The 25192-nt window shown below is 40.6% G+C and overlaps 1 protein-coding gene across 2 annotated transcripts in view; it reads left to right on the top strand.

Moving 5' to 3' along the window:
- PALD1 (phosphatase domain containing paladin 1) overlaps nucleotides 1–25192 on the top strand; it is a 237769-nt gene that overhangs the window by 199272 nt on the left and 13305 nt on the right. For both annotated transcript variants that reach the window (XM_083148482.1, XM_083148483.1), the window contains one exon: nucleotides 9858–10013. In XM_083148482.1, the coding sequence (XP_083004608.1) occupies nucleotides 9858–10013 (156 nt within the window). The remainder of the gene's footprint in view (nucleotides 1–9857; nucleotides 10014–25192) is intronic.

The raw sequence follows: 25192 nt of genomic DNA on the forward strand, positions 1-25192 counted from the left end.
GCATTCAAATTCAGTGTCTGAGATTGTACACAAACTTTGCTTCATTTTTCATGTTTTAAAACCTTGTTTCATGCAAAAATAAAATATATTTGTGTGTATTTAATGTGTTTGATGTGTTTATACAACATAAATGCAACGTGTCTCAAGATACCTCATTCAAATATAAAAATATTGCAAAATACAGACTAATCCATAATCCAAAATGCTTCTGGTCCTGAGCATTTTGGATAATGAATACTCAACCTGTAATGTCACAGCATTGTTGTAGAGGTGGCTAGCATACAGTACATAACTAGTATTCTATTGTTGCGTATGGCTCTCAGCAGCTGATTGAGGCAATGCCATGGTACATAGCGTAGAATCCTTTCATGCCCTCACATCTCAGGAATATTTTCCAAAGTTGTTTTTGTATTATCAAAGCTGGAAGAGTAAAAGACGCACGTATCTCTACTATTGTATGCATGGATAAATCCTATTATTTAAAGGATTCAGGAACAATAAGTTGAGAATGACTGGTGGACAGTGGGAGAGCTGGAGGTTATTTGAACTGCTGTGATATCCTTGGCATGTTGTTTTTTTCTTTTCTGCCTGGCAGAAATATTTATTTGTGCTGTTTGGGCACAAGTAGAGAAAACACATGGCAGAGGTAACATTTTTCCAGTTTATTGAGTTGGTTTTATGTCAGAAATGAGAAATCAGCACCGTCAGAACCTGATGGCTCACGTTGCTTAGGGGTACAGCTATTGTACGCTTTATTGTGATCTGTAGAGGAATTTTGGACCTCCGTGGTCTGTTCAGGTTAATGTTGGTGTGATGTAAGCTTGGTACACACCTAAAGATTTATCCGTTCAATCTATGTGGTGGGAACAAAGATCTGTTAATGTATGGGAGCAAAAGGAAAATCAGCCATTTTCTTCTCAAATGGAAAATGGACAAAACGATTATGTGGAGAAATATGTTTGTTCAAACAGATTTAATCAGTTTGTCTGAGTGACCATTGTCTGCATTACAGTGTTTGGGTGGAAATGGTTGATTGTCATTTGCTATCATAAATAACCAGATGTTTGTTCCCACCAGACAGACTGGACAGATAAATATTTAGTTGTGTACCCAGCTTCATAGAGACATTGGTCCTGATTCAGAAATAAATGTGGTACTCCATCTCTATTTAGTTAGCCAGGTCTGCAAGCCCTATACTGTATGTCTGCATGTAACATTATCTGTTATCATTGTCAGTGGGTGTGGTATAAAAGGTCAACAGTGTGTTTATGTTGACCCAAAAAGGTTGTCAATGAGAAAGGGTCAACATAAGCAAAATTTCGACATGAAACACATTAAAAGGTCGACATGTGTCTTTTGTGTGTTCTGGTTTTTACATCAGTTTTCTAGATTTCAGAACATGGAACACCACTTAAGGCCCCATACACTAAGCAATTTTGGGCCGATTTCATCCGATTTCGGCACTTACGGGATGATAACCGGGTGAAATCGGCCCAAAATCGCAGGTGTGTGACATCTAATACGTTCCGATGCGTGGTCAAGTGCGCATCGGACCGGCTCAGGGAGGTCGGACGGTCAGCACATAAGATCACGTCCAACCTCCCTGTATGCATATGCCTGCCTGCCTGACAAGCATATGCTTGCAGACTGACCAGGAGAGCAGTGGGGCGGGTAACAGGTCCTGAGCACTTTCACTAGCGCTGACCGGGCCGGACAGTGTGATCACAGATATCAGCAGCGGGATGGGCAAGCAATTTATCACATGTAAAAATTGGCTCATCAAGTGCCAAATTGTATGTGAGCCTCCCGGGGAGCTGCAGGGCGGCTCACAGACAGGAGAATTGGGTCCGGCCTAATGTATGGGGGCCCTTAGAGGTAGATTTACTAAGATGGGAGTTCTACTGAAGATGGAATGTTATGCAACCAACCAGATTCTACTTCTTATTTAGTACCTTCTAGAAGATAATAGATAGGGGGGGGGGGGGCGAGACGCTGCCCGCAAAACTGATTAATTTATTGGGGGGGGCGCGCGTGAGGCTGCCCAGCATTGTTGTAGATGGTTGCCATGACGGGCTGGGTAGTGGTGTGGTCAGGATGTCGGGACCGGAGTCCCGCTGTCACTGCTGCCGCTGCGCACTCGCTGGGTGTCACTCACTCCTTCTCCCTCTATAGTGCACTCCTCTCCTCTGTTGGCCAGTGCGGGACCATGCACGAGTCCTGTCGTTCCCCCTCCCCCCCCCCCCCAATAAATTAATCAGCCTTGCGGGAGGACCGGCCACAGTGCACAGGTGAGCAGGAGCCGTTTTCACGATCGCTTTCACACTGCAAACCTGCCTTAGACCAGGTATTTAGATGCGGTGTGAAAGGGGGTAAACTTCCTCTGACCCGTTTAAAAAAAAAACGTTTTAAATACCTGGTCTAAAGCAGGTTTTGCGGTCTGAAAGCAGCATTAGTAAATAAACCACTTAATGTACTGCCCCTCGCATGGCTTGATTTGCTCACCATGATTCAGGCCACGCGCCGAGCTTCACTACTGCTGCACTAGGCACACTCTACTATGCACATGGACTCCGATTGGGAAAAGTTGGCTATTAAAAGTAAAAAAAAAAAAAGAATGCAAACAAAACACTCAAGGTGAACCTTTCACGTGTCAGCCATTGCCAAATCAACCATTTGACCATGTTGACGTTTTTACTATATGGTGTCAACCTATTGACTGTCCACCTATCATCCGGATACCATTGCGCATTGGCAGCAGTCTTAGATCAGATGGAAGAAATCCTTCGGAAGATGGCTCCTTGTGTACACTAACCTCTGTATAGCCCACTATTCCACCTATAAGAATTGTACCTGCATTTGCTTTAGGTTGTTTATGCTGAGCTTGGGAGCATGCGGGAGAAATCGCAAGACCTGTCAGTTGTATCACACTTCAAAAAGTGATGACGTGATGAAGTGGAGAGTGATAAAAAGCCAGCCATTCAGCTCCTACCTGTCATGTTGCAGGCTGGGTTTGGAAAATAACAGTTAAGGGCTTATTGGCTGGTGGTTTATTACTCTCCACTTTATAACTTTTTGAAGCTTGATGCTTTTGTCCACTGTGTTTTAGTTGAAGCACAATGCAACTAAAGGCCCATACACACTGGGCAATTTTAAAGTGAAAGCAGCTCAGTTTTGTCATTTGATCTGCTTTCAGCGCCAAAGCTGCCAGGTTTAAAGGGGAGTGGCGGTCTTTGTGGGCAGCCAATGACTGGGGACAGGGGTAGCTGCAGGCCCTGGACACAGCTTGGGCCCCATAGCAGCTGCATCCCCTTCACCCTCAGTAGTTAAACCAGTGCCTACATGTATACAGATTCAAAGTTCATATATCCCATTACAAAAACAGAAAGATGGATGTTCCCTCCACCAATGCTCTAAGCAATCAATATAATACATCCCTACTGGGGAATAAGCGAGTCCTCTTCTTCGATTCTCTAATAAGCTCAAGTGATAAATCAGGCATCTCCTCTGCTCGACCCCTTTACCTCGTCAATGGACAATATAACATATATTGTCCATTCACAACATGTAGAGGCAGAGAAGACTAGACACTTGTTCCCCAATAGGGACATACAGTATTTCTCACTTTCTCATCTTTCTGTTTTTCTATTTCACGTCAGGTGGGGGGTAATTTCGCTGGTTGATTCCCACCATAGGCTGCTCCTTCTGCTCACTTTTCTTATTTTTCATATTCTAATGTTTGCTCATATATCCCATTAGTCAGCACAGTCTCATCATGCATCCTCGATGCATTGCATTGCATTGCTACTAAGATGCATTTTAGGCAAAGAAGATTCTTACATGACCTGGTTTGCCAAGAGGGGCTTTTTGGTGCATCTGCAGTGAGGACATAGCTGTATGTGGCCATTCATGCAATGGCTAAAAGAGCATATACACTGGGTGATATTTTAATCAATATAGTTAATTTTTGTATTTCTGTGTGATATTATTCAAATATATCAGCCAATGTGTAGGCGATAAATGATGCGATCTCCCACGGGTCATTAACAGGGGTTTCTGTTGTTTGCACATTCAGCTTTATTTTGGCTGTCATCCACCAAAAGCTGCATATTTAATAAACTCTAGCTAGATCGTTCGTCCTTCCTCATGCATCGTATCCTTCCGTGTGTATGCACAATATCGTTTGTCCCGGACACTGCAAAGTTCAAGGGAGTATGTTATGCAATATCTTTCACTGGATTCATCACCTGGTGTATATGGGCCTTAACACTGTAACTGTACAAGGTTTCCGGGGATGAGGTGGCATGCACAAAAAGTTAAATAAAATTTCTAAAAAGAAAAGCGAATAGTCATAGAAAGCTAAATAAATCCAAAAGCCTGCTAGAAGTAAACATATAATTCACCTATGAGGAGATCCTCAAGAGGCTTAGTAAATTAAAAGAAAATAAATCTCCAGGTTCAGATGAGATTCACCCAAGGGTTCTGAAAGAACTTAAGGAGGAAATAGCAAATCCTCTGCACTACATTTTTTGATCAATCTTATTTGTCTAGTACAGTGCTAAAGGATTGGAAAATTGCAGAAGTAGCACCCATATTTAAAAAAGGAACAATTTTAGAACTGTAAGCTTAACGTCAATTGTGGGGAAATTATTTGAGGTAATTGTAAGAGATGGAATCCGGGATTATCTAGAGATAAATAATATAATCGTTGGTAATCAACATGGCTTTGTTGATTACCAAAGAATCATTCATGTCAAACTAACCTAATAAGTTTTTATGAGGACATTAGCACAAACTTAGACATTGGCAATGCAGTATATGTGGTCTTCCTGGATTTTGACACTATTCCACATAAAATACTGGTTAAAAATAGAGGATTTGGGACTAGGGGTTAAAATTTGTAGTGGGGTAAGAAACTGGCTGCACGATAGAGAGCAGAGGGTGATTAGAAAGGTTGAGGATGTCTCCATTCTGCAGGGGGAATTAAATAAACTTGATGAATGGACTCATATATGGAAAGTGAGGTTCAATAGTAGATAAATGTAAGGTTATGCATCTCTGAAGACATAATCACTGTGCAAGCCTGTATTAAAAGGGGCATTGTTACTAGGGAAGACAATGTAATTATTCCAAACAGCACTAGTAGACCTCACCTAGATTTTGGCGTTCAATTCTGGGCCCCACATCATAAAATATACATTATGGAACTGAAAAAAGTCCAGGGAAGGGCAAAGAAGCTAATTAAAGGATTGGAGTGTTTCATTTACAAAGACAGGCTAGTCAAATTAGGATTGTTTATGCTGGAAAAGCAGGGGTACATGCTTTATATGTACAAACATATCAAACGGCAATATTCTGAACTATCAGACTATAGGACAGAAGACTTCTGTACCCTTTTAAGGAAGTGATTTTATACGATCAGGGCAGTAAAGGTATGGTATTCCAGAAAAGGTGGCAATGGCAGACACATTGAACCCATTTAAAATAAGGTTGGTTAAACATTTTCTGGAAAAATAGCATTCAGGGGTACAACTGTAAAACTGTAATGGGGATATCAGATCTAGTTTATACCACCTAACGGGCCCTGAATAAGGTTGAACTTGAGGGGTGCCAGTCTGTTTTCAACCTCAACTAATTTGTTACTGCAGACATTTATATAGTCTTTTTGGACTTAGTTATATTTTTTTAAATCTAGTGATCACATGCTATCAGGCTGAAAAGTTCATCAAGGATTAAGTTTTATTATAAAACATTTGACTTTGTACTGTATTTTATTACCGTTTACTCATAGTAATCATAATAGTAAGGCTTTTACCAGGTGCCCTAGGCCAATGTAGCTCCCCTTGTAATGCTGCTAAAAACACATGTTTGGGCGCCATTCATACTGCCCAAGTGTATATAATGAAGGTTATACAATTAGCATGTAAGATCTAATGCTTGTGGCATGTAAAGAAGACTTTGGCTTTATGCTGCCCAGCTGCCGCTATAGCACAATGTACATAAAGTAATGGTTCCAACAGTAGGTTACATAAACTTACCACACAGTACATCATGACGGGTGATAACTAACAAGCATGGAATAAAGTAGGCCTTAATCTTATTCCTTGGAAGTCACCTACAAGCCCCCCCCCCCCCCCCCCCCCCCACTTCCCACATTCCTGCCCCTTGGCTGCAGCCTAATCATCCTATTGGGTAATCAGACACTGGGCAAATTTACCGCTCTTATTTATTGAACTGGGTGTGGTTGCTTTTTCCAGTTTTAAAAACGAGAACAAAACAAAAAAAAGCAGCGCTGGGAATTAATGATGGGTGAATCAATTGCGTTCAAATTTTATAAAAAATGCAATTGAATAAAGAACATTCACAATAAAATTATATGCATAAAAACAGTGGTAAATTGATATGCAAAGGGATTATTTATCCAGATCTCACGTGGTTTGGAATGTCCACCGTCAGGGTAGTTGTGACCTGCAATGTCCACACACACACACACACACTAGTCCCGATTTGTAGAGGAAGTCCAAGGGAAATACAGCAATTGAAGGCTTTGTGTACCGGCTGAGGGAGTGGCTGATGTTGGAGCCTACCTTCTACCTCACCATATTTTGTATCCACATTGGGAGATGTGTGGCTGTGGAACTTCCAAAAGTGGGGACCTTGTGGTCAGGTGAATGGGCAGGTGATATCCAATGAAACACCCTGGATCTGGAAAAGTGAAGCAGCACCACCTTGGTAATAATCTGGATAAATAATCCCTTACCCCTTTGCATATCAATTTACCACTGTTTTTATGCATTTCATTTTATTGTGAATGTTCTTTATTCAATTGCATTTTTTTATTAAATTTGTTATTTTAAACGCAATTGCTTCACCCATCATTAATTCCCAGCACTGCTTTTTGTAGTTTTGTTCTCGCTTTTGTCCCTTTTGGGGACCGACCGACCCCATCCAAGCAGCTGCTCTAGAGGCAATTTGTCCCTGACCCTTGTATTCTTGGGCTTTTTCCAGTTTTGTCCACTGCGTCTTCTAAGATCAGTTTGGTATCTTCAATCTAAAGGGGCATACAAATGGAGCGATTAAAGACCCATTTCTAAGCGAGCTGACTAGATTGCTTCGAAATGAAGTATGGATCTCTCGGTGTGTATGGCTCTCAGCGACGGCGATGCACAGGTCTGGGCGTCGCTATTGCCTGGCTAGATATATATGTACTGCCTGCAGTAACATCACCAGTGTTTTCTCTACAGAGGTTGAACAAAGTGTAAAACTGTACACACCGCTGGTGCAGTGCTGTGTGCTGAGCAATCTGTGCTTAACCGTATCGCTAAGCACAGATGTTCAGTCGTCCCCGTGTGTACGAGGCATTACCCAACTGATGTCATAAATACAAACTATAGAATACAGGCAAAATTACAAATCTTGATGAGTATGTTTAGAAAGAAAGTGCATTTTTTGTACAGTTTAAACCCATCTTTTAACTTTTTGAAATATTACTATTAAAAAATTGAGTTCTGCCAGCAGCATAGCCAGAACAGCATATGAAATGCCTCCGTGCACCCTCATAGTCCATTATATGCTGGCACAGAGCCACACATGTCCCCACAGGCCCTACATGTTATTTTCTAGGCCTATGTGCCAACTCTAGCCCCAATATATGGAAGATCCCCTTCATACTTATGTAAATATGCCAGCTTAGAACCCATTAATACTCCTGTATATATGCCAGTCTAAAACCCCCCTTCATACTCCTGTATATATGCCAGCAGCAGAGTCTCCTCATGTCTTGAAAGCTTATGATTTTTAGTTTGTGTGTTTTGTTTATTATAATCAAGATTGTCCATGTTTTCTTGCCTACACGAGTATATCCATCATTATTCCCGAAACAGGTTCTTTTGCTATTTGTTCTCCACATATTTGCATGGAAATAGTGTTATTTAGTGTCATTTCCAAATACATAAAATGTTCTATAGGACCACTAGGGAGATCCAGGAACACATAATAAATAACAAGATCCCCTGGTATGATTGGTTTGGCCAAGTTCATATGTTAATATTCATTTTATTAGGTGCAATAATGTGAAGAAATGTGTTTACACCATAAAATGATGGATTTCCATTTCAGGAGATTTAATGATGCAATGTTGGCTCCCACTGGTTGTACTTCAGCCAGAAAAAAAAAATTCTACCAAGTTGCACTTTATTTGCAATTAACTTCCCATCCCAAGGTTGTACTGTATAGTATGACAGGACACTTGTTGTAATTGTAAGGTTCCACAGCACAAGTCATTAAAACAGAGCGTACATAAGAGACCTTTATAATGGGCAGAATAAATGGAGACATGATAATAGGGTTGGATAGAATTTACAGTCTAGTAGGAAGGGGCACAGCGGTTATAAGTGGAGTGATTGTGGTTACTCGGTAAGAAATACATTTTCATATATTGCAGTTCTTCGTGTCTCCGGTCTTCTGCTTGTTCCCTGTCTTTTGTATTATATTTTTTTACACTCTGTCCAAACCATGGCCCTCCAGCTGTTGTGAAACTACACCTCCCAGCATGCCTTGCCATAGTTTTAGCATTCCCTAATAGCAAAACTGGCAAGGCATGATGGGACTTGCAGATTCACAACAACTGGATGGCCATAGTTTGACATGCATGCTCTATGTATTGCATTGCATTTACCGTATATACTTGAGTATAAGTCGACCCGACTATAAGCCGAGGCACCTAATTTTACCACAAAAAAAACTTTTTGACTCAAGTGGGACCCTCACTCGAGTATAAGCCGAGGGGGGCTTTTTCATCATAAAAAATGTTCTGAAAAAGTAGGCTTATACTCGAGTATATATGGTATATGACATATGCCCTTTAATAACTATGATGTTGTGTGTACAGTGTTGGCTCGGTCATCAGATTTGCATTTATGCAGGCAGCCAAATTCTTTGTGCAGAATAATATCCAAATGATATGAAAAGTTCCTCACTGTCAGCTTCCCATTAATGTTGAGAGTAGCGCAAGATCTTAATTCCGAATTTTTGCTACTCAACCTTGATGATGAAGCATCTAGAGCCTAGTCAGCAGACCCCCTGTGTGGCATATACTTTGTAAAATAAATGCAAAACTTGTTAGGATCAGAAGTAATTACTTCTAAGAAACTATGGCAGCCCCTTAATAAAATATTTTTAACAAAATAAACACCATTGAGTACAGCCACTGCGTTTTAATGAGACCCTGGTTGCTCAGATGGCAGTCTTCCAGCAGAGCTGAATGCGTTTCACAGGTTACCGTAATATATATTTCATTAGAAAATAAGCTTCTAACATCCCCATCAGAGTCCCGCTTATAAGCAGTAACTTCTTTAACACGTGTAGTCATTTTTGTCTTTCCCGAATCGTTATTTTTGCAAAGTAGTTTTTCATGCTACAGTTTACAGTACATATAAAGCCAAAGTCGATAATATTGGGAAACATTTTCTGTAAGATATTATGATTGTTTTTTTTACCGTGGAATTAACAGGCTAGCTTTTACATTTAAGCTGTCAATTTTGAATCTCTTTTATACAACTGACTTAAAACTTGTATTAAATAACTTGCTGATGACTCGAGTGGAAACTGGAGAAGGTCTTACAGTAGGAACAAACAGGCTTGAACTTATTTGCCAAGCCTGCTTATTGCTACTCTAGGGATTGCTGCCCATCCTTATGCACCCCTTACTGATATACCTCTCCCATATTGCTCTGAGCTGGAGTAGGAACTTCACGTTTGTCGGAGAAGGTTGCTGAATAGACTCCAATGGATTGACTGCGGTATATTTTACTACTACAATATTACATAGTTTGTCTACAAAACGTTTCTTTTGTTTTCAGATAAGAACAGCCAAAAACATCAAGGAAATTCAGGTACTTCAACTAAGAAGCCTTCAGTACTTGGAGAGATACATTTATCTAATCCTCTTCAATGCCTACCTACATCTGGAGAAGAAGGAAACATGGCATAGACCCTTCAGCAACTGGATGTATGAGGTGTGTATACAACCCATGTAGGCTATTGGTGTCAATTCTTCCATGTAGCTGCTGTTGTATTATGTACATATCTTATCTGTACATAGTATATAGCAGTTTCACTGAAACACCCAGGTGCAGTTACCACCCAGACGCAGTTCAGAAACTGTACAGTACGGTCAATGCATACACAATCCTCTGACTACACTCTCTCTACATGACCGCCGTCATGCAATGCTGAGTGTTGTATAGTGGTAAGCAAGCATTAAATTAGGGTTTTGAAAATACAACAATCTTGAGCTTGCTGACACCTGTGCCAGATCTTTATATAATATATACAGAGGTTAAAGTGAGGGGGGATGGGGTGGAACTGAGTTCCACCACCTCTAATGCGGCCTTATTCTAGTTCACTCTTAGAGGCAAATTCCTTCTTAGCTGGACAAAACCATGTGCACTGCAGGTGGGGCAGATTTAACATGTGCAGAGAGAATTAGATTTGGGTGGGGTTTTTCTTCAAAGTGAGATCTATATTGCAGTGTAAAAATAAAGCAGTAAGTATTTTCCCTACACAGAAACAAAATAACTCCCCCAAAGCTAAAACTCTCTGCACATGTTATATCTGCCCCCCTGCAGTGCACATGGTTTTGTCTCTAAGAGTGAACTAGAATCAGGCCTACGGTGAGGCTGAACATTTTAACCTCCACATTGGCCCTGCACAGTAATTCTCACAGGAACGCATTCTAGTTTGCACTGGCCCTGTCTCTGCCTAATGGGGGGAGGGGAGGGGAGGGGAGGTAATTAGGTGGCAGAGAGAAATGAGTTCCCCCAAATCTGCATGACCACTTTAAGCCCTGAATATATATATATATATATATATATATATAATTATAAAACTATATTATATAAGTTATTTTTATTCTCTATTCAAACATTAGCGTATACATGTAATATAACTTAGATCAGCCAAGCAGCTTTCTGTTTCCTGTACGTGCCTCTTTAGCAAGTTTAAGTCTAGTCTTTCTACTGCCTGAGGCAAAGAATGAAATTACACACACCTGTCCAATGCTATTTTCAATAACTTGTATAATGTGCTGTGAGTTAAAGGCCTAGTGGCACCAGTAACACCTATTTTAAAGCCAGAAATAAGCATTGGATTCGTAATTTCCAGTAATAATGTCAGTAATGTAAACCATATAAAGCTTAGCAGTTGTAATGCCCAGCAATATGCTCACTCCTAGATTTTATAGAAACAGTGGACTCTTAACTTAGACAAATTAAAGAAAAAATGGTAATGATTTTTTATTTATTTAAATTTTTTAATAAATACTTAACATTAATATCGACTTAAAAAAATATCAGCTCTTGATGTATCATACCATCGATAATTTGAATATTTCAAAATCGCAACTTTATATTTCTCTGGTGGCTGCTCTGCTCTGCAGCTGCTGTGTCCGCTTTCCCCCCTGGATGTCTGTATGAGATTGGAGGCTGATGGAAGTTTAACTTCTGGGAACTGTCCACTGTGTATTACTGATTGGTTGCATCAATTCTTCTGTGGCTTAGAGAAGCAATATGTATGTTCCACTTTTCTACACCTCCTGTGCTAACAATTTATGATGTTAAATGTCGTGTGCTAATTCTGGGGATGCGCTATCATTGTGTTTTTTTATTCTATAGTTCTCTGGTTCAATTCTTTGCAAAATGCAGGAACTAGTTCAAAGCTTTGCTCATTTTTCAACACAGTGTCATTACATTAGGTTATTTGTGTCTGTCGTGTGCTAGTCTGTATAGGCCAGCAGCTTACCATTTCTTACTGTACCTGTCCATTTGTTCCAAGCATTTCCTGACATACAGTCTGCACTACAAATGATTGCCTAGTTTCGGACATGGCTGATATTAAATACATTTGCCATTGATGGGGGAGAACCAGATGGTTCCCGTCCATCGATGACACATAAGTGATTATTATTATAATTTTTTAACGAGTGTCAGGATATGGATCATCGCTCTTTCCCTGGAAACTATGAAGCTATGAAGCCCCACTAGTCAGTAAAAAATAGAGATGACCATCGATTGGTGAAACCATCAATGGATATCCATTGCATAGTTGGTAACCATCGATGATAACCACACCGATGGCCATTCCTAAGACATACCGCATATAATTTAATCAACAGAAGCTGCTTATGCATCATATTCAAATGAGACCCAATTTAATGGAAAAGGTTGCAAGAGAGACACCTGGCACTACAGAGTCACATGGAGCTTGTGTGTTATGCATAATGTGACTTGTATCACATGGAGGATAGATGTATGTGGACACGTCTGTACATGGTTAACTTCAAGCGCTCATTTCCCACAGACTGTGCATTTTCTTGTAAAGACCAATACAACTCACACATACAATGCAGAAACTAATATATTCGTTTTATATATAATGCAAGTGTTTTTCTTCGTTATAGTTAAATGTGTGCTGTAATGAAATATGATACCTTCAAGCATAGGTACTGTATTAAAACAAATGTCTAAGGTGCTAGGGAATGTAAATGTGTGAAGTATTTCAGCAGCCACCACAGGGGAGGTATTCTAACCTCCAAAAGCACAAATAGGAAAATTACAAACCGTGTGGCGCTCAATAATACATGCGAAAAAAAAGATATTATAGTAAACGGTACTTATATGTTAGTTGGGCGCCCACTAAGCTATTTGCTAGTTTTACACGTCCCCTCGCGGGGCTCGCTACCCTCGCCACGATTGGGGCTCGGTGGCTTGCTGCACTCGCCACACTATATAAAATCAACTCCACGCGGACATGGATAGTGGGAGTATGAGCGTACTAACTATAGTGGGCGCCTAACTAACATATAAGTACCTAGTAAACAAATTAATATAATTTAATAACACAATAAATGGCAAAAACGGTAACAATACATAAATACATATAGAAATGCACTTCCCGAGGTGAAATAGTAAAAAATATTCAGACCAAACTACAAGATATCACAAGATATGACTGAGTCTGTCAGCAAGTATTGGAGTACACAAGGATATCCTTTTATGATATTAATGTTAATACCTGATTATCTCCATATACACGTGGGGTGCAAAATGTTGAAAATTATCAGGGGTGTCCTCGGATCATGCCTTTAGTATCGGCGGTCCGCAGCTCCTTGCACTAGATGATGCTCACACAGCCTGGTGGGGTACTGCTACTGGTAGCACAAGGACATTCCGTTGTTGTATTGGAGTCCTTTAAGGCAGGTTATTGCACAGTATTTGTGCTAAGCGAATTGCCTGGAGATCCTGCTGACTGCTGAATAAAAAATGCCACCCTGTGTGTGTGGCAAAACATGTTTTCTAAGGAGCTGTGCCCACTGGAATATCCAGCTAGACATGATCTGGTGACCCCATATCAGTGCAGGGAGATGTGAACGGCCAATACAAACGGCCTGATTTGATGACACCCCTAGTAATTTTCAACATTCTTCACCCCACGTGTATATGGAGATAATCAGGTCTTAACATTGATACCGTAAAAGGATATCCTTGTGTACTCCAATACTTGCTGATTAGACTCAGTCATCTTTTGGACAACTAGAATTATCATTTAGATCAACTAGTACCCAATAGGGATTCGGGCTAATTCAGCATTGTCTCTATGTATTTATCTATTATCTGTAAAATAGTGTGATATCTTGTAGTTTGGTCTGACCATTTTTACTCTTTACCACCGGTAGGTGCATTTATATATTTATTTATTTGTGTATTGTAACTATTTTCGCTTGTTTTTGTGATTTGTGTTATTAAATTATGCATATTTTTTTTACTATTATAACTGTTTTGCGTGTATTATTGAGCGCCACACTGTCTGTATTTTTCCTCTTCAAGCTTGGGTGTCTCCCTCCCCAAACATTTCAGAGGTGCCAGTCAAAATCCTGCATCTGCCTTTCCCAAACATTTCAGATGTGCCAGTCACCATACCGGGTCATGGGGAGCAGTGCAGACACCATCACAAGTGACACTCACATATTCTTGATAGAAGTTGCTGAGACTGAAATGTTGGTCATTTTTTGGAAGACTTATGAGTCGTGCCACGCATAAATAAGTATTGATCTATATTATTTAAATATATGAAAATGCTTCTCTGTTACACCATTCCATTTTTACCAACTACCTGTGCTGTGGACATGCCATTCATTCATCAACTTATCTACAGATTAGACCGGCCCCAGAACACAGCACAGATAACTATTTAGAATCGGGAGTAGAGCTGGGTTTGTTAAATAAATATCGGGCCTCCTGCAGTGCTGAGACGGAGCAGCATAGCACAGATGTTTTCATTTCTAGCGAAAAGCTTAACTACTTCTAGGAACATATCTGAATTGTGAGAACAAGGTTATATCATGAATGCTAACTCTTACTGAAACTTGGGAGCTTGCCCAGTTTTCTGCAATCTGTTATATATGTACCCAAAAAGCAATTTATAGCAATATTGATGCACAAACTTGCTGTATATATATATATATATATATATATCTACATATGTCTGATTTGAAGCGCAGTTACCCAAAAATGACCTTAAAAAAAATTACGAAAATACCTATTCCTCCTTTATTGAACTATAATGTCACTGATTGCCTATTCTCTGGTACAGTAGTTGTGTTATTTGAGTTTAAGGGCGAGATGTATCAAATGGAAAATGCGGTAAAACCCCGGTTTTACCACATTTTCCAATGTATCAAAAATGATACCGCACTGAAGGGTATCGCCACCTTTGGGTGGCGATACCCTATAGAAGCCTATGGGCTTCTTTTCGCCGACGCAAACCCGCCGCCTTGCCGACACCCCCTCTGGCTTACCTTCCTGAAGGGTCCTCCTGGACCCCGGAAGGTAAGCCCTGCCTCCCCCTAGTGAAGCAGCCGGACATCCTTCCGGCTGCAGGGGGGAGGAGGAAGCGCCGGGGACAGCATGCATAGCTGTCCCCGGCGTGAGGGGGAGAACCAGGCGGCAGGGAGGTGACGGAGACCCCCCGCACACCAGTGTACAGGTATCGCGGGGGGCCTCCGTCACCGCACCGCGATGCCAGCCGCATATGTTAGTACATATGCGGCAGCATCGCGGCGGGGGGGCGGCGAAGGGCGGCAATGTATTTTAATACATCCCGCCCTAAGTGACCAATCCTTTTTACATTTGATTTCCTCTACATGTGTTCTCCGTGTTGGCTTTATAGCGACACGATCATCAACATTCTATAAAATGTATAATTCTATTTAGACATAATCTAAGAGGGTATAATTAAAGGTGTACGATTTTAAAGAGATTAATGTATTTTCTATAGACCTATTTTCTCTGGTGATTATTATATTTACTTTTATTTATGAAGCTGCATATTTTAGACAAAGCAAAGTAATGGTCTTTTGCTGATCTGCCCATAGCTTCAGTATTTATAAACTGCATTAAACATGACTGTAGACCCAAAACGTCACTGTGTAATTGGCTTCCTTTTACATACTTCCATTCACACTTTTTGCTAGGTAGGACCCAAGTTTATCATACAAACCATCATTATTATTATTGTGCCACCTTATTTATATAGCGCACACATATTCCTCAGCACTTTCCAGAGAATATTTAAACTGCCCCAGTGGAGCTTACAATCTGTATTCCCACACACAGACATTCTAGGGTTCATTTTGTTGGGAGCCAATTAACCTACCAGTATATGTTTGGATTGTGGGAAGAAACTGGAGAACGATGCAAGCACCAAGCACTTTTTTAGTGTCCTTGTCAACAGTGTCGACGTTCGGGATAAAAACATGAAAAACCCCATGTTGACCTTTTGACTGTTGACCATCCCCATGTTGACCTAACCCCATGTCGACCTTCAGTCATGTTGACCTTGATACATGTCGACCTTGTGGTGTCGTCCAATGATCCCGTTCCCAGCATACACACTGCAAATACAATGCATATTTTTTTGGGAGGACAGTTTCAGGTACATGAGAATACAGAAATAGAAAACAAGTTTGCTTCATGTCTTAAAGTTAACTTTAACCCACAGGTCTTTAACAACTGAGGCTTTGTGTAAGCGATTTATACCCTGCACATTTTTACAACCGTTTGCGTTTACATTTGTATTAAGTCTTGTCAGGTTTCTGTGGATCCACAAATCTACCTGTGTTGTTAATATTTGGAAGAGGGCAGATTTATGTCCTGTCACTTTGGTATTCTAGGCCTCAAAATGAAACAATGTGAGAGCCCTCTTAGTTTAGATAAGTTAATGGCAGTCGGATTCCAGGGGGTCTACATTACTTTTGTAACTGGCTTCTATTGGTATGCTCGCAGTTGGAGACAGCTGCTGTCAGATGTAAACAGATCAAGTGAGTACACATACCATGCAATCTGTTCACTGAGAACTTGTTCCTTGCATTCGTTCTTGACTTCTTCTTCTCTGTATTCCTGGTACAGCTGCGTGATCTGAAAACAGTAACTTGCAGTTTCATTGTGACTCTCCTAGGAGAAGTCAGAAGCTTATTAGGCCCTATTGTATCTGAGTTGTCTGCATATTGAGCTAAGAAATGCCTGGCCTCTTAATAGTTTTTGTTGATTAATTGGCTCAGACCCTACAGTTTGGTCAGCTGTTTGCAAATAGTAGACAATGGAATTTATGTGCATCCATTAACAATAACCGCATTAGCCAGGAACTTCTTCATTCCCAAAAGTGCTGCTTGGTTTACTGCTTTTTCTTTTTTTCCAGTTACTGTAACTTGCATGATGCTGTAAAAAAAGAAGAACCATGAGTAATGTTCAATTAATGCAATTTAAGACTGATTGTAAGGAACTAGGCACATGTACATACAGGAAATCCAATGATTTAAATGAATATCATTGTTGTTCTACAGGGGTTAGGATATTCTGATTTGTAGTTGACATCCAAAACATTATTATGTACTTGCCCCAATGGGCCTTATTCTAGTTCACTCTTTCTGACAAAATCCTTCTTAGATGGACAAAACCATGTGCACTTCAGGTGGGGCAGGTGTTACTTGTGCAGAAATAATTAGCTTTGGGGGAGTTATTTTGTTTCTGTGCAGGGAAAATACTTACTGCTTTATTTTAATACTGCAATATAGAGCTCACTTTGCAGTATAACCCCACCCAAATCTAATTCTCTCTGCACAAGTAACATCTGCCCCACCTGCAGTGCACATGGTTTTGTCCATCTAAGAAGGATTTTGTCAGAAAGAGTGAACTAGAATAAGGCCCACAGTGCTGATGTCCTCACTCCATGAATACCTTGGACTAAAAACTGCAAAGAAGAATGTGAACATGTGCTACAAGAAAATGGTTACTTGCTCTCCAGCATACTGATGCTAAATAAGTGTGCCCAAGGATATATGATGACACACCAGTGCCCCAGAAGTGTGCTCTTTTGCAGATGTTGGAGGGGGCTTTTGAGATGTTAGAATTTCGTATAGTGCAGTAAACTTTTACTTACATTAAGACCCTTGTCTGGTAATTTCATTTGTCTTGCTGGTAGTCCCAGATTAGTGGGCTGCAACACTGTGGAGCATATATATATATATATATATATATATATATATATAATATATATATATATATATATTCCAAAAAATGGCGCTCGGGAAGCAAAAGTAGTGAAAAACACGCAGAATTGTATTTACATAGGTCAAGCTTTCGGGGTGTTACCCCCTTTTTTCAGGACACAATTCCTTGTTATGCTTAGGGCACCAGAGCCTGTTGTACACCCTGTGCAGAGTGCCAGCTGCACCAGAGCCTGTTGTACACCCTGTGCAGAGTGCCAGCTGATTTGGAGGTGTGTGTGTATGTATGTGTGTATGTGTGTGTGTATATATATATATATATATATATATATATATATATATATATATATATATATATATATATATATATATATATATATATATATATATATATATATATATATATATATATATATATATATATAGGGGATCAAATGATCAGGCGGCACTCTCGGATTTAGTGAAGAAACTTTAGTGGAAGTTTATTGCTCCTACATGTTTCGGGCAGCGTGTGCCCGTCCTCAGGGATCAATATAACAGTGCTAACAAACGTGATTTATACAAACAATCATGTGAAGAAAACCTCCCCCTGTGCACCCCATCTCTCCGCCCCCCTTACCTGTAATCCATCGCACACCTGCGCTTCCGCCCACTCACAGCGTCCACCGCTCCGTCGGGCGCCATTAGGGAGGCCGTCGCCATGTCCAGCATTCAGCCACTCCCAGTGACTCCCCCTGACGTCTGCGTGCGTCTCTATGCGCTGCGGTCCGGCTTGGAAGCCAAGCCTCGCTCTGAATTCTATGGAGGGACGGTTACCATGGGAACTAGGGGGAAACAACAAAAAAAATTAGCCAATCAATATAAAACATGCATATTATCATAAGTGCTGTGAATTTAAGAGGCTGATATAGCCATAAAAGAAGCGAATAAATCGCTAAAACAGTGTTAAAAATGGAAAAAATATTTAAGAAACACATACGGACATAAGTAAGACATTTAAAAGCTTGCAGTTAAGGTTTTTTTTGTGTATTCCACTGTAATCACAGGATATATACTGGCTATTTATATGTGCACAGCAAATGATGTGCCTATACCTATTTATATATAATTACGATCTTATGCCAAAATACATCCTATGCAGTGGTTCACAATTTTCTGGGGGCTCCATGGCAACATGAAAAAAATGAAATACTTAATACATAATTATTTTTATAGAAAATGATACATTCCATGCTGCTCATTAAGGCCCCGAGGGGAGAGGGTGTCCAAGAGGTGAATCCACCTCGCCTCCAATTGCAAAAGCATCCTTTTTCTATTACCCCCCCTAGGTGGTTCAGGAACCTGGTCTATAATTTTTGACCTGATGCTTGCCACACTGTGCTTCTTTTCCGCACAGTGCCTCGCAACCGGTTGTTCGCTGCGGCCTGTCATTAAAGCCTGTCTGATGGCGAGGCGATGGTTCGCCATTCTTTCTTTGAATTGGCACTCCGTCTTGCCCACGTAGTAGAGCCCACATGGGCAAGACAGAATGTATACGATGTATCTGCTGGAACAAGTGACCGAATGCTGGATCTTGATTTTCCGGCCTGTGTGCGGGTGATTTACTGTGTCACCTGCCAGCATTGAGCTGCATGTGACACAGCCAATACATTTGAAGCAGCCTTTGGGGCAGCTCAATGCTGGCAGGTGACACAGTGAATATATAAAATGTTGTGTAAAACCAGATTACATGTCCTATATAAGGTAAACATTACAGATCATTCTGATGAATAGAAATGTTTGCTTGGCAATTTTCACATCTATTTTGACCATGTCACTTGGTACTCAAAGGGTAATATGGGCTATTTTTCAGCTAGTGAGTGTGAGAAATGTGTAAGATTACAAAGTGAACATAGTGGGGAAGCCTAGAGCATAGAGAGAGTTTGAGAATTCGGTGTTATGGTGTGTACACACGGTGAGATTCCTTAGCAAAGATTGCATAGCAAGTCAAATATCAAACTCATGTGCTATTTACATACAATCCATGCTATCTGCATTAGATTTTCACTATATAGTCATTGCTACCATGTCTGAGTTTGGATTTGTGCTGTCCCAGGAGCTCGCATCGGGAACGCATGGTAAAAAACCTGTGCGATCTGCATGCGATACCAATGCGATCATGACTATATAATCAAAATATCATGCTGCATTGTACCAGGTGTACACACCATTAGACCCTGCATGGTATGGCATGTGTAAAGGGGTAGTGACAGACCATATTTGGGGTTTTGGTGTAGCATCTAAGGATTCTGTTAAAGTTGGGGGAAGAGCTTTTACTAAAACCGACTTTGTATAGTGAGAGAAGAGCTGTTCCTGGAGCTGGTCTTCTTGATAGAGTTGGGAAGTCCTTTCACTAAACTGATTTTGTATAGTGAGCAGCGAAAAGCTTTTAGTAGTGCTGATCTTAAGTAGTGTGTGTGGTGTAGAGTTTTTCATAGAGCTGGTAATGTGCAGTGTGTGGGGAAAAATCTTTTCCTTTAGCTGATTTTTTAAAGTTAGTAGGCAAGAACATTTCCTAGCTACTCTTGTATAGTGGGTGGGGGAAAGCTTTTCCTATAGCTGACCCCATACAGTCAGTGAGGCAGAGCTTTTCTTAGAGCTTCTCTCGTATAGTGAGTGGGGAAGAGCTTTTCCTAGAGCTGGTCTTACAGTAGAAAGTTTAAATGCGAATTTGCCTTTTGTTTCATGTTTACAGTATATTTTTGTTTGTATTTTCTCACATTCTGCGTTGTCCTGAGTTTGGCTGCAACACCAGTTTGGCATTAAGCATGTTAGCATTAGAGGACATCATAACACCAGCACTGGTCAATACATCTTTCCCAGAAATAAGTACCTGTAATGAGCAGGTACGTCCCAGCTGCTTCTGCTGACAATCATGGAACATTGTGACCCAGTCACTGCTGGTTCTCCTGTTCACCTAACAACAAATAAATGCACATATGGAGGAAATGTAATCCGGTGCTGGTGGTTGTCCATATCCATATCCAGGTCCGGTAATTATTTAGAAGGTAACTGGTTTTCCTTTGTAAATGATTGCCTCTTTAAAAATATGGCCATTCTTGGACAAACTGTCACTCCTCCGGTTCCTCGCACCCTATTACATTTACACCATCATCTTTGTTTGGGAATTTGCACAATAACCATTTTGTTTCTATTTTTTTAAAATCGTTTGCATTTTCTTTTTACTGACCTATGCTTGACAACCGCTTTTAATAAACTCATTGGTGAGTATTCAATGCCGGTGCGAGCGGCCGGCGAGGGGGTTAAACTGCGAGGATCACAGAAAACCAGTGATCCTCGCAGTTTAACCCCCGCGCCGGCCGCTCGCACTATGCAACGTTCCGGGGGAATCCTCGCAGTCACAGAACGGCGAGGATTCCCCTAAACTGCGAGAGCCGAGGCTAGTGCAGCAAACTCGCTGTAATTAGCCTCGGCTCTCGCAGCTTTTGGAGGCACATTCGCAAATTCCCCCTCGCTCAAAAAACGGAGCGAGGGGGAATTTGCGAATGAGGGGGGTCAGTTGAATACTGACAGGGTGAGCGGTGACTGTGAGCAAAAAGTCCTGCTCGCAGTCACCGCTCGCCCACGGCATTGAATATATGCCATTATATTGCTTAAAGAAGACACATGCATTTTTTTTGCGTACCATGGCTTTCTTTGAAAGCACGTGTGGTCTTTTATGTATGTGGGAAAGGCTTGGCTTGATTTTGCATGGAAATTACTCAGCATTCCAACAAGTCTTGCTTGGTTTTTATCTTCAAATTACAATTTGTGTTTACCACGTTTTTTCAAATCCCACAACAGTACATATTAATAGAAGGCCAATTCATTTAGATTTAATAATAGTAATTGCTTATATGGTGTAAAATACCCAGCTTCATTCCTGAATGGACAATTGGGACAATCTAGGCCACTTCCTGATTAGTTCGCTGGGAGGCAGATATGCCTGTTTAACTGCCAGAGACTGACTACCATGAATACCTGGATTGTATATATCTGTATCTCCAGCATTAATAAGTGTAGAACCCAAACTCAGAGGTAAAAGTGTGGGGAGGAACTGGGTGGAACCAAGTTCCCTCACCTGTAATGGTGGGGGGAAATCTGTTCTACCTCCACCACAGCCCTGCACAGTAATTCCATCAGAAAAGCCTCTTTCAGTGGCCTTATGTTCTGCAACGTTATATGTGAAGTCATGCCATCGCTGCCGCTGAAGTGAAAAAGAGAGGAGAGGAAGCTAAAGGGACAGAGACAGAAATGTGTATAAAAGGCAACTACTGTGGACATTTTGTGTAATGGGTACTACTGCTATGGCCATTATGTGTAAAAGAAAAAGTACTGTGTGGCATACATGAATAAGTAGTCATATTGTGTAACTCAGAGGTGGCCAAACCGGTCCTCAAGATCTACCAACGGTCCACATTTTCCAGATCACCTAGCTGCTGCACAGCTGTAGTCATTACTAACTGTCACATTTTCAAACCTGCTGCATTCATCCCTACTATAGATCCACAGGTTTCCTGGAAAACATGCACCGTTGGTAGATCTTGAGGACAGGCCACCCCTGGTGTAACTGAACTTGACTAAGGGGTACTACTGTGTCAAGGGTTGAGTTCATTGGGTCGACCACAGGAAGGTCGACATGGGTCTAGGTCGACAGGGTTATTAGGGCGACGCAAGTAGTAGGTCGACATGTGGAAGGTTGACAGTCAAAAGATCGACATGGGTTTTTCAGTTATTGTACCGAATGTTGACACATTGTTGCTACTCTTGGCACACATTTATTCTCCCACCACACCCTAGTGGATGGTACAGCATGAAATACCTCCTGCCGACACATGTTGGCTAAAAAGAAAAGTCAAAAACCTGTGTCAATCTTTTGACTGTCAACCTTCCCCGTGTCAACCTACTGTTTGTGTCCACATAATGACCATGTCGACCAAGACCCATGTCGACCTTAAGTGGTCGACCTAATGAATGTAGACCTTCCTGTGGTTGACCTTATGACCGTATGCTCTGTGTCATAATGTAAATAAGGGACTATACTAAGTGATGTAATATAAATCAGGGTCACTAGATGCGCTGTGATGTAAATAAGATGGTGCTACTGTGTGGCCACTGTCCCTTTATAAAGTATGGGAGATAAGATACAAACTTTGTAGTTTGCAGTTGGTCCTGAAAACTAATCTGGGCTCCACCTAATGAGGAGGGGGATGTCAGAGGCTCCACCACCTCTCCAGGACCACTTTAAGCCCTGCCCACACTCATGTTCAGCTTTAGTTGAAAAAGTATTTCTGTGTCCCCTACCAGATCTCTTGCTTCCCCATGTTTCTACTATGTAATACCTCAGGACGAAGGTACACAGGGTGTCAATGTATGTTTACAACACAATCAATTGTTAATATTTATTGACACAGTGTGTGGTGTACTGCTGCTGTCAACAGCATGATATATCAATGCTAGTTCATACGTATGCTGTGTTAATTTGTTACAAGTATCAATTACCATGTTTAAATATGTTCTATACTTTGCTACCATGACTAGCACTGCTGGGCTGCACTGTCCTATACAGTAAATGCACTTTGTGGGCAATGGGCTGGATTAAAAAGACAAGTGAGTGTAACCGAAAGTTTGCGCTAAAGCAGCTGTAGGGGTTTTTTGGTAGGACTAACACCAATAGTCCTCAAAGATGAACAGAAATGTGGTTGTGAGTTCCAACAACAGTCCACAGTACTGAATATATAAAAGAAATTGTGCAGTGTATACAATTCAATGTGCACTAAAATAAAAAAAGGGGAACTTCCCTGCTACGTGTCCAAACAAGGAAAGAGTGAGTTCATCAATTCTCTTAATTGAAGAGAATTGATGAACTTACTCTTTCCTTGTTTGGACACGTAGCAGGGAAGTTCCCCTTTTTTTTATTTTAGTGCACATCGAATTGTGTACACTGCACAATGGGCTGGAGTAACCCGGAGTAAGAGTGCGCTCGCTAACCCGTTTTCTATGTAGTTCGGCAAATTTGAAAGAGAATTGCCACTAGCCTATCGGGCTGCTTTGCTTCAATTCGAATTAAAGAAGTGTGCTCCTTTTGTACTATTTATGTTTGCCTATGTGCAATACTGTTGTATCCCCTGGCATAACTTGTGTACCTGTAGTACTATAATTGAATTCAACTACTTCCTATGGCTGAACATGAGTAAAGGTTCCACACTGCTTTCTGCAGGAGAGAGTTAGTGACTGTATTTTCAAAACCGTGCACCACTATAAAGACTCAGAGTGTTTCCGTCTCAATTGTATTGTATTTCTGTATTTAGGAATTTTTATTTAGCATTAAAATGCTCTCTTCCTTATTTGCCTGAAAGGTATTTACAGAAAACTCTCTACCAGATCAGTAAAATGTAGCCAGCTAAAGTAAAGCCTACTTAACATCAGAAACTTCCGTAAATGTTTACATATACCTGAGTACTAAAAATATAGATTGCACCAGTGAGAGAATATAGAAAGTTTTAAATCGATAAAATGTCTACTCCCCGCTCTTGGTAAATGCATCGACAATGCTTCGTAAAATTTCTAGTAAATTTCAAAATGAGTTTCATCGCCTTAAACCCTGGAGACTGCCAGCTCTACCGGATATACAGTTGAAAACCTTTTCAAGGTGGAAATGACAAGTCTCTCCACATAAAAAGAGTAATCTAAAAATGGACCATCGCCTCTCCTCTATGCTATGTAATAGATTTGCTGAATTAAATCTTTGTTTTTTTTACTGCCCCACATATGTAGCAAGGTCCATTGTCACTATGCAGGGCTCCTCTCCTTATACCTACTGTATGTAAATTTCTGCATCTCTGTATGCCTCCATTTTGTTCCATAAACTTGTACCTTGCACTTGGTTGAAATCAAGGGCTATATTCGCTCATTGAGGAATATGCAACTAAGAGCTGTTTATTTTTTTTCTCTACCAATATAATGAAGTGTGCCAATAATTTAAAGAAACCTGAGATGTAAAAGCATTAAAAAATTAGATGTAATTTAATTATTTATGTACTGCTAGAGGGACTGAGCATACATAATGCTGGGTTACCTACTGTTTGTGCAGCTCCCAAACAGTCCCTCTCTCGCCACTCTCTTTTCCTGCTTAATACTTTCACCATTCCCATCCACAGCGGAGTGGTCCTCCTCCTCCACCCTCTTGTCCCATTGCTACAGTAGGAGATATTGGCTCCTGAGGTGTACGCCTCTGCTCCCATTGACATCGGGCAGACTTTAGTAAATTACTATATAGATGTTATATTTTTATAGTTTTGATTCCATATATTTTATTTACTTGTATAGCCTGCATTTCCAACTGATCATAGTGGGTCATCCTAAAATGAAAGCATAGTTAAGTATCACTGATTGCTTATTGAAGCAGAATGACAGCAAAACATTTTACATGTCTTATTCTTCCCAAACTAACACAAGTCACTTATTATGGAAGTACAGAAATGTTCCCCTGCAGTACACTCAAGTTTGTTTTAATGTATTTGCATTACAGACATGTATGTGCATAACTAAATCCACTCCAATTATTTTTTAAGATTGCTTCCAATATTAAGTGTA

Source organism: Crinia signifera, chromosome 6, assembly GCF_055691185.1.
Source record: "Crinia signifera chromosome 6, ASM5569118v1, whole genome shotgun sequence".
Lineage (NCBI taxonomy): Eukaryota > Metazoa > Chordata > Amphibia > Anura > Myobatrachidae > Crinia > Crinia signifera.